This window comes from Echiichthys vipera, assembly GCF_963691815.1.
Source record: "Echiichthys vipera genome assembly, chromosome: 16".
Taxonomy (NCBI): Eukaryota; Metazoa; Chordata; class Actinopteri; order Perciformes; family Trachinidae; genus Echiichthys; species Echiichthys vipera.
This window is the reverse complement of record NC_139841.1, coordinates 24,523,250-24,542,452: the sequence shown is the minus strand read 5'-3', so window position 1 is coordinate 24,542,452 and position 19,203 is coordinate 24,523,250. Positions and strand designations below refer to the sequence as shown.

Sequence of the window (19,203 nt, the reverse complement as noted above, 5' to 3'; positions counted from 1 at the left end):
ACATCTTACGGAAAGTTATGCACAAATGTGTGTGATACTAATATGACGTTCTGTTTAATGCTGTGAAAGGCATCAAAACCACTTGGTTAGGCATCGTACTTCCAGGACTTGAACACAACTGGGACCCGAAAACAGCCAGAACAGGAACACCGGTCCTCCCTGTGAAAGTCCTGTTTTTTGGCATCCATCCACCACCCCAACCCGAACCCTATACGTGGAGTTTAGCAGACACCAGATTTACTTCTTTGCTCCGGATGTTATTTCTACGATAATAAATATTATACAGGGATTATACATAAATTATAGTGCATAACTTTTCGTATAGGAACTGTGAAGGAGAACAGCCTGTTCGTTTAACAAGAAGGTTTTTTTCACAATAAATGGGGAAGAAACAGCTGCAAACACCTGACCGGTCCAGTTCGGACATTTGGGCCGCATTTATCAAGGCCCGCTCATTCATACGCTGAGATTGGTCAGATACAAATGTTTCATAAATCACACGTCTGTCCTGTCATACGACCAATTCTGCGCTCAGATATGCGCCCGTTTTCACGCAAGATTGATAAATGAGGCCCAGTGTAACAAAAATATAGTGTGTCAAACTATGACCAAAAGCAGGACTTTACAGTGACGTGGAAATGTCATCGTTGATTGGATTTGCAAACTTCAGTCAAATCGATTCAATGCTGGCGAATTCACCTATGTTGATAGACCTGATATAGGAATAGATAATTAGATTTGCAAAGTCTACTCTTTGGTTGCTTGCATCTCTGGAAATATATCTGTCTCTCTCTGTCTTTGTGTCTGTCTTTTCTCACTTTCTCTCTCCTTCTCTTCCTCTCTCCAGTGCAGACAGATGTCCGTCCTCCACAGAGCTGGGTCTGTCTGACGTTCCTGTCTGTTATAGTGAAGGTTTTCGTTGCCACCGTACTCTACGGGGGAATTGTTGGGTCTATGTAAATCATAAATAAGTCATAGAGTGTGGTCTTTACCTACTCTGTAAAGTGTCCTGAAATAACTTTTGTTATGATTTGGCACTTTAAATAAAATTGAATTTAACACGGTGATGTGGTGGTTAGCACTGTCGCCTCACAGCGAGTTGGTTCCTGGTTTGAATCCCGGCTGGGGTCCTGTGTGGAGTTTGCATGATCTCCCTGTGTCTGCGTGGGTTTCTCCGGTTTCCTCTCACAGTCCAAAGACATGCATGTCTGTTCGTCTCTATGTGCCCTGCGATAGACTGGCGTCCTGTCCAGGGTGGACCCCGCCTCACGCCAGATGTCAGCTGGGATCGGCTCCAGCCCACCGCGACCTCAACAGGGACAAGCGGTTGAAGATGAATGAAAAACTGAATTGAATTCAAAGTCAAAACAAAATTCAATGGTTATTCGCCAAATGAAAATGCCAGCTGGGTAGGCTGCTCTTTCTCCCTCATTCTGGATCTGGCTTCACACCCCGCCCACTGCCGGGTGACCGGATTGGTTCCTGAAGTATGTGATGTATGAAACCCCTGGCTATCTATCAGGAGATTTACAGGCAGCCATTTGTACAAAGCTAAGCAGAAAAGCTTAACCACGGCGGTGACTTGCCTACTAACTTCGCTCATATGTCCTGCAGCTCAGGAGAAAAAAACTTAACATGTTAACAAGCTCAAAACTTGCTTTGCACTGAAGGGGTCTTTAAGAAATAAAGTTTATTCCCTATTCCATCTCGGAGAAGAGGCCACCCCTGGTCCCCAGCGGGGGATTGCGCGCTTGCACAAACGTGCACACGCACCGTATGAAACGTGCATGTCTCGTGTTGCTGCAGCAGACTCGACTGTTTCTAAAAAATCCCCGCAGTAGCCTAGTTGACATCACGTACCCTTCTTTTTTTTAAATACAATGCAAAAAATTAAATTTCAAAAAGAAAAAAAAAAGAAAGAAAAATGGACCCGATAACTTTAACAGCAGGGTAGGAAGAGGGGGAAAAAAACCCCGGTGTGGCAGCAGTCGATATTAAAACCATGCAGAGGGAGAGAAGCTCGGGGCCTTCCAGAGTCAGGAAAAAGACTTCGGAGAGCTGCGGACGGGAGATGAGTATGGCATTGCTGTTCCCCCCCAGCCCATTGATTTGTATATGAAAAACATAGCGCTTTTCTTCTCCCCCCTTCTGGGCTCTGCTTCTGAGTGATCAGCTGATGAAGAGACTAGCAGCTCGCCGCTATGCTGGCTTGCTAATTCTCTCCCCCACAGCTGCAGCCGATCCCGATAGCCACCGTGCAGACTGCAGCCAGGTAAATATCCTCCTCCGTGTCTTTTCTCCACAGCCTCGGGATTCAGCCGGGCTACATCGCATGGGAAAGAGAGGAAGAGATGGATCAAATGTGTGTGTGTGTGTGTGTGTGTGTTTGAATGTGTGTGTGTGTGCGCGCGCGCCGCGTAAAGAGAGCGAGTCTGCGAGTTTTATTCCTGTCTGTCTGTGAGTGTGTGAGGGAGCGCAGAGGGGGGGCAGTGAGGGGGGGAGGGGGGTCTGTGTGTGTGTGTAGGTGTGTGTTGTAATAGATGAGAGGGGAATCTTTGCCAGATTAGTCAGGGAAGAGGCAGGCTTGTTAGGAGATGGCACGGGCATGGAGCACCACACGCACACACACACGCTGACAGCCGTCCACTCACACACTCACACACACGCACACATGTACTGGCGGCTCTCAGCTGTGTTGTACATCTTGGAGGATCACCCTGTATCCCTCCAGTATTCCGCTGGAACGATCGCAGCCCCCTCAGAGGGAGCAGCGGGGCTTTTAAAGCCTTCATTTGAGCCCGGCGATGATGCACAGGAGCTCTATTGTTACCCCTGTAGTGTTGTCTCTGACTCATTTCTCTGCCATGTATTTTTTTTTGTTTGGTCGCATGTGGCATGCATTTGGTGTTTTGGGTTTTTTTGCAGCGTGTGTCAGCATCAGTGTTATTGTTTGAGGCTTGGGTTATGATATTGTTTTCAGTTATCAGTCTGCATGGTGCTGTTCCCTTGCATCTGACCAGTGTGTGCAAAAAAACAACAATATTTCAGCATGCTTTCATGTGTCCTTGAGAAATACATGTCCACCCGTGCGTGCTTTATCCGGCTGTATGCATTTGAATGCTGGTGTGTGCACTGTATGAGCCCGTGTGGCTGATCAATGATCAATATTCTGTTCGGATTTGACAGCATGCCTTCTCTATTCCCTCCCTCTCCTCTCCAGCCTGGGTGCTGCTGCTGCTGTTGCTGCTGTTGCTGCTGCTGCCAGAGCTGCTCTTGCTGCATGCATACTCATGTTTCTGGCCTCTAATTGCCTTTGTTGAAAATACAGTGGTTGCAGCAGATATTTGAAGAGGAGCGATAAAAATGGGTGAAAAATAACTCGGGATGCAGCCGGCACCCTTCTCTTCAAAACACCATGCACCTAAAAAATGGTGTTTGTGCAAAACCCGGAAGATATGAATTAATATTCATTGCATTATTAGCGTTTTAAGACTCTGGTGTAACACGGCCGCTTCAAATGTATTCACATTCATTGTGCATTTTTTGAAAAAAACGCCGACTCCCCTCATAATCACTCAATCACAATCAAAGCCTCCAGATAAAACAATCTGTCCTAAATTTGCAGAGACAGCACAGCAGTCGGGTCGCTCCAGTCCATGTAAATTCATATTCTATTGTAATAAATAAATAAATAAGTGCTCTTTCATTTGAATACAACACCATACTCTGCGATTCTGAATGCTTAAACACTAGCCAGTACCGCTCATTAGCTGAGAGTGTTTAATTTCAGGGGTTTTAGAGTTAGATTCTGTAGACTGGTGTGTGTGGAGTGTCTTCAGGTTTCTGTCTTAGGGGTTAAATGAATGTGTGAAATATATTCGTAGCAGTATCCGTATGTGTAGCAGTTTCTGTGCATCCTGACTGTGGCATGAAAGTCAGAGGAAGAGTTCAGATGAATTGGTCAGAGTTCACCTTCTTTGCTCCCGTTCAACAGCTGTTATAACTCTTGCAATGCTGAGGTATGAACTGAACAACAAAGGGAGGACACGATAGACTTTGTGTGTACAATGTATGCAGTATGTTTCATTCGCCTTACTCTCTTGCTGTAAGTTTGCTTGAGATTGTTCGATGTCGTTCCCTGTTCCTGCAGCCCGAGGCAGGACAGAACGGTTCCCTGGAGGAGATGGAAGAGGACATCAGTCTTAAGACGCGTAAAAGTGATCACCATGGGGAGAAAGAACTGCAGGCCGGGCAGGAAACTGGCGAAAAGGTCAAAAGGAAGCGAGGACGCCCACCGGCTGAGAAACTGCCCCCGAACCCACCCGAACTCACCAGAACACTGAGCACATTGGTAGATATGGTGATCAACTACAAGGACGGGTGAGGGCCCTCGGTTGTGTGTGGATCGTGTCATGACCCTGTGATGCAGCTATATGTAATATATGTCCATGAACTACATTACCTTTTCACTCACTCACTTGTTTCCAGTCTCCAGATCAGAATAACATTCATTTACCATTTCTGTCTGCACTACTCATATCTACTTTAACCTGTAGAGACCCGCCATAGACCTATTTAGGTCCTTTTAAGTGGTGCAAAAATCAACACTCTTTTGTTTTACCACCTGAGAACTGTTAAAAATGTCAGACTTGAGGAACACCATTAAAAAAACTAGATTTTGTATCAAAAACTGTTTATAGTGGTTAGCACTGTCGCCTCACAGCAAGAAGATTACAGGTTCGCATCCCGGCCTGTCTGTGTTGAGTTTGCATGTTCTCCCCGTGTCTGCGTGGGTTTTCTCCTGGTTCTCCGGTTTCCTCCCACAGTCCAAAGACGTGCAGGTGTTCGGTTAATTGATGACTCTAAATCACCCGTAGGTGTGAATGGTTGTCTGTCTCTGTACGTCTCTATGTGCCCTGTGATAGACTGGCGTCCTGTCCAGGGTGGACCCCCCCTCAAGCCCGATGTCAGCTGGGATCGGCTCCAGCACCCCCGCGACCCCGACCCCGGGATAGGCGGTTGAAGATAGATGAATGAATGAATGAATGAATGAATCTTTTTTTGCAGTTTTCCAAACGTTTATTACACAGGACAGACAGGACATGGGGTGAAAGAGAGAGAGGGGGAGACATCCAGCAAAGAGCCGCAGGTCGGAGTCGAAACCCACGGCCGCTGCATCGAGGACCTTCAGCCTCTTTACGTGGGGCTGCTGCTCTAACCACTCAGCCACCGGTTGCTCCAGAATTGCATTTTTTTGGCAATTGGATGGATGAATTGACTTCTGTTCTGGAAATTGCTCAGAAATCCCCTTACTGTCAATATACACAGGGACACCATCCGTCCTCTGAATACCCTAGTTCTCTCGTTTGTGGTTATAAAGTTTCATGAAGCTGTGATTATCCTAGAGGTCACAACAGCCCATTTTAGACAATGAGGTGAAGTTTCCAAATAAGCTCTCACTTCAATGAAATGGTTACTATGGTGACTAACATCATCACACATGAATACAGTTGGGCTCATTTAATCGACAAGAGTCTCAGTACATTTGTAGTGCATGAGAAAAACGGCAGGGTTTTTGCCCCAAAATGCACGGGGTTCTCATGAAGGTGGCGTGAATGTAAAATGGAGAACTGTGGTTACCCATAGAACCCAATGTATTCAGATATCTTGAGGTGAGAGGTCAAGCGACCCTCGCCATGGCCATGCCAGTTTCCCCTCGCTAAAATTTAGGAGCATTTGGAGCTTTCCCTTTACGACACACTAACAAGACATGATTGGTACCAATAGATCCCTTAGCAACATCATGCCTTTGGCTTTAAAACAGAACCTGTTGCAGCCTCTTGAAGATAGTAAACCTTGGTGGTCCCGCAGGTCTCTTACTGTGGTGACCAATCAGATCTCCATCCGCCCCTTAGATTGTTGCGATACTATAAGATCACGTCAGGCCAGAATCATGGGATCACAAAGTCACGCGAAAATCCATCTCGTCAGGCTTCAAGTAATGCGTTTGTGTCCGAACCACCAGCAGTTCTGACCCATCAGCGTCCTGTGAGGAGCTACTGGCAGCTACAGGCGTGGTTTAGGGGTGTGTGGCGACGCAACTGTTGGTTCTAAACAACACATTTCTTCAGTGAAAGAAGAGCAAAGAACAGCACCGAGGGGCGGCCGGTGGCTGAGTGGTCAGGGCAGTCGCCCCATGTAAAGAGGCTGAAGGTCCTCGAGGCAGCTGCCAAAGGTTCGACTCCAACCTGCAGCCCGTTGCTGCGTCTCCCCCTCTCTCTCTCTCTCTCTCACCCCATTTCCTCTCTGTTCTATGTAATAAAAGGCTTTAAAACTGCCAAAAAGAAATCTTTAAAAAAGGCCTTGAAGGCTTTCCTCGATGGAAATCCCAGCTGGCTTCGACGAGTTTGACAGACGGATGGTTCATCAAATCACCTGCCAAGTTACTTTTTAAAGCGCCCGTCCTTTCCCAATCCCTTTCCAATGACGGCTTTTCAGATGGTTCTGTGTAACAAACCATCTGACGAGTCAGGTCATGAACTAGCTGCTCTCACAGAAATGTTCCAACAGTGGTGTTTATAGAAACTCAGGGCCCTTGCCACTAATTGTTTGGACCAGCTATGAACACACAATTACAACATAATGCTCTCATTATGTGAAGATATCAAACTGCTCCTCGTGAACATGTCTCAAGTATTTCATTATCCCAATACACTGAAGAAAATCTGTAGTTTTTTTCATTCTTATATTTGTTTTAAGCCCTTTAATGCCAGTAAAACATAGTTAATAATGTAGTCACATGAAATGCCGAGTGTCTAATAATCTGTGTGGTTGGATGTGGAAATCATCAACTCTCTGAGGGTTAACACTCAAGTCTACATATGCGATAGACGTCGAACCGTTTCTGGATAGAGATGAGTTTCACTGTCACATTGTGATTCCAGGTTGGGTCGACAGATCAGCAAAGGCTTTGTGCAGCTTCCCTCTAAGAAAGAGGTACCCGAGTACTACGAGCTGATCCGAAAGCCTGTCGACTTCAGAAGGATCAGGGTACGTGTCACTGAACACCCTCAGCACTCACACACACACACACACACACACACACGCACACACACGCACACATCGCCGCTATCTTATCTGCCGAGAGAAACTCCCGACAGAGAGATCATACATCAAAAGAGACACAAGTGTTTGTTTTGAATATTCAAACACTTGCTTCAGAAAATACTGATTGTGAAAATGACATAAATAGTGCATAGGTACATTTTGGTGCCAAATGGATCGCATGCTTCTGAAATATGTATCAGTTTGAAGAAGAAAAACCCTTCAAAGTAACTAGTTGGCACTGAGGCTTTGATGTATTTTTCATATATTAGGCTACATGTTATTGCTTCAAACGGAGTGTCTATTTTCACCTGGATGAGAATAGTCACACAGCAGTCATCCAGCTCTTTCCACCCACCCCTTTATCCCTTTCTATAGCATAAAGAGGGACACAGTACGGAACAGGAGATGGTTTGGATGGACGAGTGATTTAGCACAGGACTTGCACAAAAGAGACGTGGGTTCAAGCCCAATGGGAGACCAGGAAATTAGTTATTTTCACAGTTTGGTCAGGTTTAGGCAACAACAAGCCAGTGGCCACAATAAAATATTTAAATGCATTGTACATTTCTAGAGACCCCATTTATGATGAATATCAAAGTTTCTAAACGGCTGTAACCTGTTCTCATTCCCTACTTGTCACATACCAACACTTTTAAATGCTCCATTGTTACAGTTTTCAACACATGCGTAACGTTGTGGATTCAAACAAAAACTGTTAACATTAATCAGGGTTAGGAATCAAAACTACTGGGTTAGGTTTAGGAAAAGTGGGGTGTCACCAACTCGTTCAAAGGATGAAAAGGTGGTGCACCAAAACCCTTTTTTAAGAAAACGGATCTTTAAGAAGCCGGACTGGAAACAGGATGCGTGCAGAAAGGTGGGATTTATTTACAGAAACAGAAGAAAACTTTGACAGAAATGCACAAAATGAACCTGAGGCAAATTAATAACACGGCTTTTCCACTCGTGAACACACGAACATTTCAGCCTCACCTAACCGGAACCTACCACCTGCCCAGGTAAGTATAGGGTGAGCCAAGCTGACCAATCACAATTTAACACTTTAACCAGAAGAATCAAGTCATCCACACGGATCAATAACTGCTGATATTTCTATTCTATACATTTTATGGGCACATCAAACGAGAAGAAACCCCAAATCTCACATAAATGTGATTTTTAGCAGAACTATCACCCCTCCCCTTGTTCACATTAAGAGTGCCCAGCCCCCTCCCTGCTGAGACAAACCTGCATGCAATCAACTTGATGAGCAGCTGGTGAGCAGCTGATCCAAGCCCACAGGTAGAACTAAATGACAAAACTACTGTATAAACCCATAACTATAGGACTATGTATCTATACAAATCAGTTAATCATCTATCAAAATAAACAGAAACATTACACTGAACACAACGATTAACTCGACACCAAAACACTGTAAAAGCTAGGAACCGGACCAGGTGGAAAAGGGTGGAAAAAGCAGCCTTTTCACAAAAAGTTTGGTGTTAGGGATCAGAAAAGGTACGTCTGCTATCGAAGTAAGTTTCACTTTGATATTGGGACGTGACATGAAGCGCGGGCTCCTGTTTGAAGGTCTGGTGTGTGTGTTTGACCCAACCATCAAAACCCCAACCTCCTCCCTAACAGAGTTTGAGACATGTTATATTTGCTGAGAAATTTCTGTCTGGAGATCAAAGTGGTGGGCTGATCAATCCACCTACATCGCTATCTCTAGAGCCAGAGTGTTGCCGGACATTTCCTTCTCCTAAATAAATCTTATTATACTCACCACCCTAAGTGGCAGCTACGGTCAAGACCTGGGACTGAAAATGTCAGATAAACATAAGATCAGAACTGGATACCTCTGGTTACCACAGAATACATCATCATACATACATCATATTATTTTTCTTATGACATTTGACACAACATGTTTCAACAGCAGGTAGTAATCAGAGCTGCAGTCTACAGACCACGTGTGTGTCTGCTACTGTTTGGGTAGAAGTGTTTTTTGTTTTTTCTCCTATACCGTCTCAACACAGTGTCTGCTGACTCGTGCCTTTGACCTTTATCTACCCTCATCCTGGGTCGTTGTCATCTCATCTCATCTTCAGCCTCTTATCCGGGCTCGGGTCGCGGGGGCAGCAGCTTTAGCAGGGGACCCCAAACTTCCCTTTCCCGGGCCACATTAACCAGCTCTAACTGGGGGATCCAGAGGCGTTCCCAGGCCAGTGTGGAGATATAATCTCTCCACCTGGTCCTGGGTCTTCCCAGAGGCCTCCTCCCAGCTGGACGTGCCTGGAACACCTCCCTAGAGAGGCACGCAGGGTTTATCCTTACTAGATGATCCTGAACCACCTCAACTGGCTCCTTTCAACGCAAAGGAGCAGCGGCTCTACTCCGAGTTCCTCACGGATGACTGAACTTCTCACCCTCTCTCTAAGGGAGACTCAATAGTTATATTTACATACTTCTTTTTTAAGACCTCCTCACCCAGATCATTCTATTGTCTGACACCCTGAAATGACATGGTAAAGGATTTTGATGTAGTTCGTACCTTTCTCTGCCTGAAAATCATGTTCGGACTCTGATGACAGCAGCTGTTCCTTAAAGATGAGACTCATTTGAATGTATTTCATTTTTTCCCTCATAAAAGTCCCTTGGATTGCTACTTAGTTTATTATTTATTGCAATTAAGGTTGAGGTTTTGACACTGACCCTCTGCTCCACAGGAACGTGTGCGTAATCACAAGTACAGAAGTGTGGGGGATTTGGAGAAGGATATTTTCCTCCTGTGTCACAACGCTCAGACCTACAACCTGGAGGGATCTCAGGTGAACGCCCAAGAAATGATTTTGTGTCAACACAACAAAATCATTTTTCACAGTCTGTCCGTCGTGTACCGCGGGTTTGGATCTCGATGTGGTGAGGAACAACCCATGCTCTTTATGTGTCTCTTGTTTACCACTGCAGATCTACGAGGATTCCATCGTCATTAAGTCTGTTTTCGAGAGCGCGAGACAGCGAATTGTCACAGACGAGGAACAGAAAGAGACGGTCGGCGCCGGTCACAGTGATAATGGCGGTGGAGCTGAAGACCAATTTGTCCCATCAGCAGGTGAGAGGTAAACCACAAACATCAGGAGGGGGTGGTGTTTTTTACAAGTGAACAATTGAAAGCAAGAAAAAGATGACGAGGACACACACACACACACTCTCTATGGTTAAAATGTTTGTTTGTTTGACTTCTGAATTGAAAGCAGACTCGTTTTTGTTCTCTGTTGTTCTCGACCAGTGAGGCCAGTGAAACCCTTACCAGTCCAGCTAAAGAAAGGGAAGAAGGAGGGAAGAAGCAGAAATACCATAGCCAAGAGGCACCACAGCGATTTAGACAGCGATGAGGATCTAGAGGACAACACCACAAAAGATGAAGGTTGAACTGAAGGGCCCTCCGTTTTTTTTGTATGCTGGTTCATGTCTATTCCCTACCACGTCCCTTATCATTGGTTTCTTTGTTTTCTAACAAAAGAAAGGAGAGTTAAAACAGTAAGGATCACTCAAAGAGAGCCACTTATGGAACAATGCTTTCCCCCCGTTAGATGACTCATTCCACCCAAACATGTCTTGCTGCACATAGTTGCTGTCCTTATCATTTAGCTGGTTGATTTTTTTTATCATAACTTCACTTTGATCTGCCTTAGTCTCTGTGATTGCTTCTGCAGATATTATGTAAAACACCAGTTTCACTGTTTTTAATCAGTATATTTGATTGTATTAAAAATGCCTTCATACGTCTTGGAGCATGATATGTCTCTCCCGAAGCTGGCTCCTCCAGAGTAGCACCTGCCGATGACAGTTGATGTGTTCAGGGCTCGAGAAGCACACACACAGGATGGATGGTGGTTTTTAAAGAACATGAGAACACTGTAAAATCTCCGAATGTGATTTTTAAAGATACGTCTTCGATAAAAAACCACAGTGGAAGTGTGAAGTCAAAGAGACTTGACTTACGTACTGGTAGTAAAACTTTTGTCTGTTTCTGATTCCTGACAGAAGAAGTTTGGGTCTAATCAAGGGTACTCAAGTTGAACATTTTTATCCCTTGTGCTACAGTATATTCACATATTGTACAGTTTGTGTTCCTTTACTCTCCTGGTTGTGCGGGTGGGGGGTGGGGGGGGGGTTGACATCATTGTTAAGACAATCCCTGGAAACATGTATCACTTAAACACTTGCAAAATAAATTTTACCAAAAGTCTGAGGGTTTTGTGGTTATTACCATTATTATTTATAGTTGTTGTAATCATTGATATGTCTCTCCCGAAGCTGGGTCCTCCAGAGTGGCACCTGCCGATGACAGTTGATGTGTTCAGGGCTCGAGAAGCACACACACAGGATGGATGGTGGTTTTTAAAGAACATAAGAACACTGTAAAATCTCCGAATGTGATTTTTTAGAGATACGTCTTCGATAAAAAAACCACAGTGGAAGTGTGAAGTCAAAGAGACTTGAAAAATACTAGTACGTACTGGTAGTAAAACTTTTGTCTGTTTCTGATTCCTGACGGAAGAAGTTTGGGTCTAACCAAGGGTACTCAAGATGAGCATTTTTATCCCTTGTGCTACAGTATATTCACATATTGTACAGTTTGTGTTCCTTTACTCTCCTGGTTGTTCGGGTGCGGGTGGGGGGGGGGATGGGGGGGGGGGGGTGACATCATTGTTAAGACAATCCCTGGAAACATGTATCACTTAAACACTTGCAAAATAAATTTTACCAAAAGTCTGAGGGTTTTGTGGTTATTTACCATTATTTGTAGTTCTTCTAATCATTTATAATCACTCAAGAAATGTGAAGTAAGTTGAAGTTTACAAATACAGCAATTCAATTCTTAATTTGAGACAAAGGGGACAGTCAGGGGTTATTAATATTTCCTTCAGAGTGTAAATGTTGAATGGGAAATGTATTTATGACAATGTGCCAACAGGTGGTGCAAAATAACTTGTTTTTTTCTGGTTGTCAAGTGTTTTTCTGAGCACGCTTGTGTAACAGTGTTGCCTTTTATCTGGGTTTAATAATGGTAAACTGACTGCATTTATATGCTTTCTACTTCACTAGACAAAGCACTACAATTTGCCTCATTTTTGAATTTGCACCCATATTCATACTCCATGCAAGGCTCTTCAGGTTCAATGTCTTGTGATTAAAGGACATAATGCTCTACAACCTGAGCTACAGCCGCCTTTGCCACAAATAACGCACAAAATGCAAGGGATGTTACACTTTAATAAACACAAACTACTGAGAAATAAAGATACAGCACTCAATTTTAACATTTGTTATAATTTTTAACAGCGCTGTGACCAAGTGTCCTGCTCATTCTGTCGTTACAGCGTCCCCAGCTCTTTAATAGCACACTTCAATATAAGGAGACAGTCATTTCACAACCAATCCTGAGGTGGACATGCAAGTCCATGAAAGATATGAGCATCCATGAACTGAATCCAAAACTAATCCAAAAAGCTGCTAGAACCACCGTCGTTTGAGCTCATGCGTGCAATTGTTGATTACTCTTTCTCTCTCCAACTGCTTGTCACTTCATAAGGGTCCGTCTGTAGCAATGTCACAGCCAAGCCGCCAACCTCTTGAAGGCAGTTTCAGTTGAAGAGGCTATACGACGCCAATCAAAACATAAGTGTTGGACAACGGAAGCCTTCACCAATTCAGATGCTTTAAACTTGCAAGAGAAGTTTTTAGGTCTTCTGCGGAAGAATTTGAAAGCAAAGAATCACTACATTTATTGTCCACGTTCGCCTTATATAGCCAGTTGTGTGTGCTTTTGCAAATCATGCCCAATCACTTCAATTTACAACAGGTGGACTCCAGTCAAGGTGTTGAAACACCTCAAAGATAATCAAGAAAAATGGGATGCAGCTGAGTTCAATTTCAAGTTTCGTGGTAAAAGGTCTTCATAGTTCTTTTTCTTTTCTAATTAATTTTGCAAAACTTTCTAAAATCCTATTTTTGTCATTCTGGGATATTGAGTGTAGACTGATGGGGGGAAAAATACATTCTCTAATATATTCAGCATGGATTGTAGGCCCTGTTTGGTCATGGAGCTCCTGAGAACAACATATGGATCTCTTTTCCTCACTAGATATTCAACACAACAGCTGTTGTTTCAGCTGGGACTGGGTTTTTAAAAAATGTTCTCTGCGAGCACACAATGCAGACAAATATCAGTATGCAGAGAGGGCAAAGGTGGGCATCTGTAAACAGGGGTGAGTGGCCAGGGTTATAGCATTGTGTCATAGCATTCAGATTAAATGTGATGACAGCTTGAGTAGAACATGACTGATGTCATTGCTAGGATATGACTGAATATATGAATAAATTATATAAAGGTGAGGCTACACAAACGCAGTGTGACCTTACATACAAACTAATGTTTTAGTCACCAGCCTGTATACTTGACATAGCTTATATAGCTCATTGTTACAGTGCTTTCTTATCGCTTCACAAGTCTGTAGGCCAGAGCACCATGAAGGTAGCTGTTATGTGAGTAGATTTCTGTAGCTCAGTAAAATACATGCAATCGAATGGTTGGCTAAGACACAGGACCTAGGAAATTACGGTTAGTTAAAATTTTATTTTTCGCGATGAGGAATGTCAATCTATTATCTGTAACCGCTTATCCCATTCAGGGGCTCAGGGAATTGGACTAGATCCCAGCTGACATTGGGCAGGAGGTGGGGTTCACCCTGGACATACAGAGACAAACCACCATTCATGCTAACATACACACCTACAATTTAGAGTCACCAATTAACCGAACATGAAGAATGTGCAAGTTATGATCAATGGGTTAAACCATACAAAGTGTTAAACATTGTGTGGTAATGCCATGTTTTATCCAAACAGAACCAAAACAACCCAATTACCCAGATTAAATAATATTTTATATTTTCCTTAAACTAACCACAGTTACCAAATAAGGCAGCGAGGAGTCAATACGGTCACTTCAACCAAAGATCAATGAATTAAAGAAGAAAAAACATAAAGAGCCATATGGTGCACACATTCATGGGTCCACAAGGAAGAAATCCACTGACTTCGGTGATACCCTGACTTTCATTTTAGTACCACAATGATGATAGCGCGATGATTCTGAGTGAAATGCCTCGACAGCTATTAGCTGGATCGCCATGAAATGTGGCTCATACTTTCATATCTCTCTTAGGTGACCTGACTCCTCATGTAGCACCATCATCTGGTCAAATTTCCATTTGTCCAGTATTCTGAATTAGACCTAGCCTGCAAAACTAGCATCAGTCGTACTTTGTTTTTAGTGCTAATTAGCAAATGATAGCATGATAATGCTCAAAACAAAGATGGTGAACATGATAAACATACCTGCTAGCATGCTTACATTAGCATATATATTTCAAAGCGCTCTAGCACCGCAGCATATCTGCTCCGTCAAACGAGTGTTGAATGACTGAAAAATTATACCTTCTTTACAACGATCATCCAATTGAAGGGGGTCATCCCTATGTTCCCCGGGTCCAGTGTTCCCCGACCGTTTTCCCCAAATATCCTATGTTCCATGGTCGCATACGCCTCTGCCTTCGCGCATGTAATTCAGCATTTTGTCAGGGTTAGGGTTAGGGGTTGCGGTTAGGGTTTAAGGTTAGGATTACGGTGAGGGGCAGGGTTAACCCTATAAAGCCTGACCCATGAAAAAATAGTCAGAAAATTCTAATTTTTTGAGACTGAAATGTTTATTATGCCCTAAAACAAAATCCCAATTTTTTTTTTTGCCACATCATTTTGTTTATGATATATTTTTTGTATCAAATTTGATACATGGGGTTGTTTTGGCAACTTTTTGTTCCCAACTTATGTTAATTTTAGATACAAAAACAGATCTTTCCCACACCATTTTGACAATATAGAACACGTCAGGTAGTTTTTCTTATTGTTTTGTTTACATTAAACTTTTTATAGCCTTTTTATTTCATGTTGTGGTAGGCACAAATACATTTACGGTCCTTGTTCTGGCAAAGATGCACCTTACACTTCTCACAGTAGACATGTGAGAAATGATTGCCGGTGCAGTGCTTGCATCTCTGACGGGTTTCTCATGTTGGAAAATGATCAATGCCATCCCTTCTCACATCAAGAGGCACACTGCAGCCTGGCCTTTTACGGGGTGGTGTTGGAGTCTCTTCTGGAGAAGATAGTGGTCTGAGTTTGGCCTTTCCTGCACTTGTGAGACCAAGTGCCAACCAAAGCCTGAAACTTTGACAGTGCCATTGGTTTCATCTGGGGCTTTACCACTTTCTGGTCACTTCTGTAGAGTTTCCATGCATTGATGACAGCCACTGTAACAGTGTGCCACCAGATGTACATGTACCATCTTCGTCATCTGTAGCTGAACGTGTAAAGTGCAGACAGCATATCAAGGAGATCAGCATCTCCTATGAACTTGTTGTATGTTTCAACAGTGGCTGGTCTGGGAACCATTATGTAGGTTTTGGAATTGCAATCCCAGCGTTTCACATTTCCCACAAGTTCAATGCCACCAAAAGAGGAATTGAGAGGCACTGTTTTCGTCAATTTTTTTCATCCTTCATGGTGCAGCCTTTCATCCTGTTCATTCAGATTGTGCCAACATGGTGGATTCCTCTCTCTTTGAGGTGTTGCACCAGGGGAACTGATGTAAAGTAGTTGTCTGCAAAGACCTTGTGATTCTTTTCCTGCTGGAAGTGTTGATGTCATATTGTCGCACAACTTCTCCTGTAACACCTACTTCAGAGAATCTCTCTGGCTGGATTTTCTGCACCTTGACAAACATCAAAGTCATAAAGAAAGTTTGTCCAGCATGTCCCCACATCTTAATACCCCATTTGTGAGGTTTTGCAGGCATCTAGACACATAGATGAGATTTCCCTTGATTGGTACCATAATTTCATCAACTGCATGGAATTCTTCTGGTGGTATGCAGAGAAACTGTTCTTTCATGGCCTGAGCTTCCACAAATTATCTTTCTTTGCATCATCAGACACACTGAGGTGGTCCAGAAAGTCAATCAGTGTAAGCAATTTCAAAAACCGATCTCCAGACATCACATTACAAACTGTAGGGAGCTTTGTCTCCATCCCATATGCATGTACATGCCTAGAACCTGCTCTATCTCTTTGAAAGTTGTGTTCACTGACCTGCCCTATTTTTGTAGTCTGTACAGGTTTGTTTGTTCTGTAGTTTTCATCAGTGACAAACTGTTTGAAACACATGTACGGTCTCTCGTCACACCTCTCATTGTTGCCTTACTCAACACATGCAATGAAATCGACTGATTGATATTTATTTTTCTCCAAATCAAATGTAATTTTAAGATGGCATTTCAGCCATTAATTAGAATAATAAAATCATCAAGATAGTCTGTGTATTGTAATACATGTGTTGATGTAGATTATATTACAAAATTCTGACATGAGTGTTCAGGGATAAATCACCTTATATACCTACAGTATCAAATTTGATACACTCATTTTTAACACGATTTAACTCTAATAAAAATAATGAACTATTAAATAATTATGCATTATTTCAATACAAAAGATATTTATCATGAAAAATGAGTAACAAAAATGTTTTTATTCTTACTGTAAGTTCTTGAAAATGAGTAAATGTTTTCCTGAAAATGGTGTGTGGCTGATCTGATGAAGGCAGCCATTTTGAAAAGGTCAAAAAAAGCCCCTCCAATGACTGCATTGGAATGATAATCCAGTAGGGGGCAGAGTGCAGGTATCAAGTCGTATACAACAGGTTTTTAAGGAAAGTTTTGATAATGGTGATAAAATAGAGCTCTCAGAAACTAGCGTAGCAAATATGATACAAATGGTTTTATAGGGTTAAGGGGTAGTGTTAGGGTCTTCATAGGCCTATTTGCCAGGGAATTCTGCACTGATTGTGGAAAAAATAACAGACCAGGAAACATTGGACCCTTTCTGTGAAAAGCGGGGAACATAGGACCCGGGGAACATAGGACCCGGGGAACATAGGACCCGGGGAACAGAGGACCCTTTCTGTGAAAAGCTGGGGAACATACAAAGCGGGGAACATAGGACCCGGGGAACATAGGTACGCTCCAAATTGAAGCTTGCTAGCAAGCAGAATTACAGGAGCAGGACCACACCTCAACAACTTCTCTTCCTTCATTTTCCTTTATTCTGCACCCTGTACCCTCCCGCTCCCGTCCTTTCCTCTATAGGTTCTGAGGCGGTCTGTTATGCCCGGGTGCTATGGCGGATTCCCTACCGAAGCTATCCCACAACACATTTGGTAAAGCAGACAAGCTCCACACATTTCAATCCTTACACATCAATTATGTTTTTCTCTAACACATTGTTTGCATCTTGTTGATAGGGTTCATGGCTTGTGAAATAACAATATATGGAGTCTTTGCCTTCCTAGTATGTGATATTATTATATATGAACTGCCGTCCAATTGTTATCTGTAAATCCCACATCAATCACCAGAAAGCTCATGAGAATATTCCTCATCAACACATCTCAATATTCCAGATCTAATATAAGTGTCCATCATCTTGTTCAATCAAAGTTCCTTTTCTGCTTTGCTCCCCAGGTAGAAGAAGATAATGAAAACTAAATAAATCAATTTAACGTATTGCGATATGGCCCTTAACATTTAATGAAGTGTAGTGTTGAAAGTAAAGCTCCTCACAGATGTTGTGAGATTAACAGCACCCTAAGTGGGGGGTAGCTAAAAGGCGTGGGCTCTCACAGCAAATAGCTCGGGGAAACAAAGCGGCTCATGTGTCTTTTTGATGAAAATGGCACATAAAATGACACGTAAACCTAATGGAAGAGCAGGGATAGCGATATTGCTGAAGGTAGATGTACTAATGGCTTTTGGAGATTAGTGGGCACAGAGGGTGACTTTAATCTGTTGAGATAACAATCCATTTTCTCTTTACCCATAGGACACAGAGTTAATAGATAGTTTATCATGGCTTTCACTAATCACCTGTAATATCAGTTGATCACATTTAAACCCATGCTCTTTCACTGTCTGTCTTGGTAAGAAAATGTCAACACCAACATTTTATCTTTAAATTTTAATGCTTCAATTGCCAGGCAAGGAGGGTCATTTTGAATTTCTCACCATTTGTATGACATTTAAAAATGCAATCCCTCCCCGAGGATAGCTGCCAGCTATTTTTTGAAAAACAAGTTGGTGACAGTGTGCTGACAAGTTAGGAACATTAAAACACACGAAAACTGTGCTAAACAAAGTGTTCCAAGGCTCCTATGTTCCCCGGCTCAATGTCTTCTTTATATGACACATTAAAGAGACTTTTCAAAGGGTTTGATGTTCCCAGCATTGCTTCTGCCCTTGGTCCAATGCTAAATCTGTGTGTCCCGGGGTCAATATGTTTAAAACATCATCATTAAAAATTGAACAACCTACTGATGGTAGAAACTTTGAAACCTTTGCCCTCAAATTTGCGGGCAAGACTGTTCTTGATAGAAGGCATTGATCTCTCCACAGTGGCTGAATAGATTTGAACCAATACAAATGCATTTGAAATGTCCCTCTCCCTTCGTTTTTGTTTTTTGTCATTTGAACTCTGTGTAGCCCTTACCAATTTCTTACAAATCTCAACACAAGGCCAGAGTAGGCCCTTCAGAACATAGGACTCTGGGAAATGACATGAAAAAAGTAAACAACATTATTGGATACAGCAGCTTGAGGAATAATGATGGTACTAAGTCAATAATTCAATTACTGTATTTATTCTGCTCGTGTTGTTGCTCTCTGCTTCGCTGAGTTTATATAGAGCACCTTTCAAAAAATGACCAGAGAGCACCTGACCCCAGAGGAAGTTCCAGAAATCCATGCTTACTATAGACTCGTCTTCACTGAAGATCAAAATTAGGGAACAGATTAAAAAAGAATCAATAGGAAGTGTAGAGGCCCTTGCTTTGAATGACTTGAGCACATCTGCGCCCACAGGACATCACTAGTTTCTCTGGTTTGACCTTGGTCCATTCTTCTTGCAGTCTCTT

General features: G+C 42.9%; 1 protein-coding gene across 1 annotated transcript; it reads left to right on the top strand.

Moving 5' to 3' along the window:
• The first annotated feature begins 2,160 nt into the window (after nt 1-2,160).
• On the top strand, nt 2,161-10,757 carry LOC310959125 (putative global transcription activator SNF2L2). Its single transcript, XM_083930365.1, has 6 exons — nt 2,161-2,272; nt 4,151-4,380; nt 6,945-7,050; nt 9,840-9,941; nt 10,081-10,225; nt 10,403-10,757. Exons 1-6 carry the CDS (start codon nt 2,177-2,179, stop codon nt 10,543-10,545), a joined length of 822 nt encoding a protein of 273 aa, XP_083786491.1. The 5' UTR covers nt 2,161-2,176; the 3' UTR covers nt 10,546-10,757.
• Nucleotides 10,758-19,203: the final 8,446 nt, after the last annotated feature.

Coding starts and splice junctions, on each gene's coding strand:
- LOC310959125 (XM_083930365.1), top strand. CDS start 2,177: ATGAAGAGACTAGCAGCTCGCCGCTATGCTGGCTTGCTAATTCTCTCC. Junction 7,051..9,839: donor TCGACTTCAGAAGGATCAGG/GTACGTGTCACT, acceptor TCTGCTCCACAG/GAACGTGTGCGTAATCACAA. Junction 10,226..10,402: donor CCAATTTGTCCCATCAGCAG/GTGAGAGGTAAA, acceptor GTTCTCGACCAG/TGAGGCCAGTGAAACCCTTA.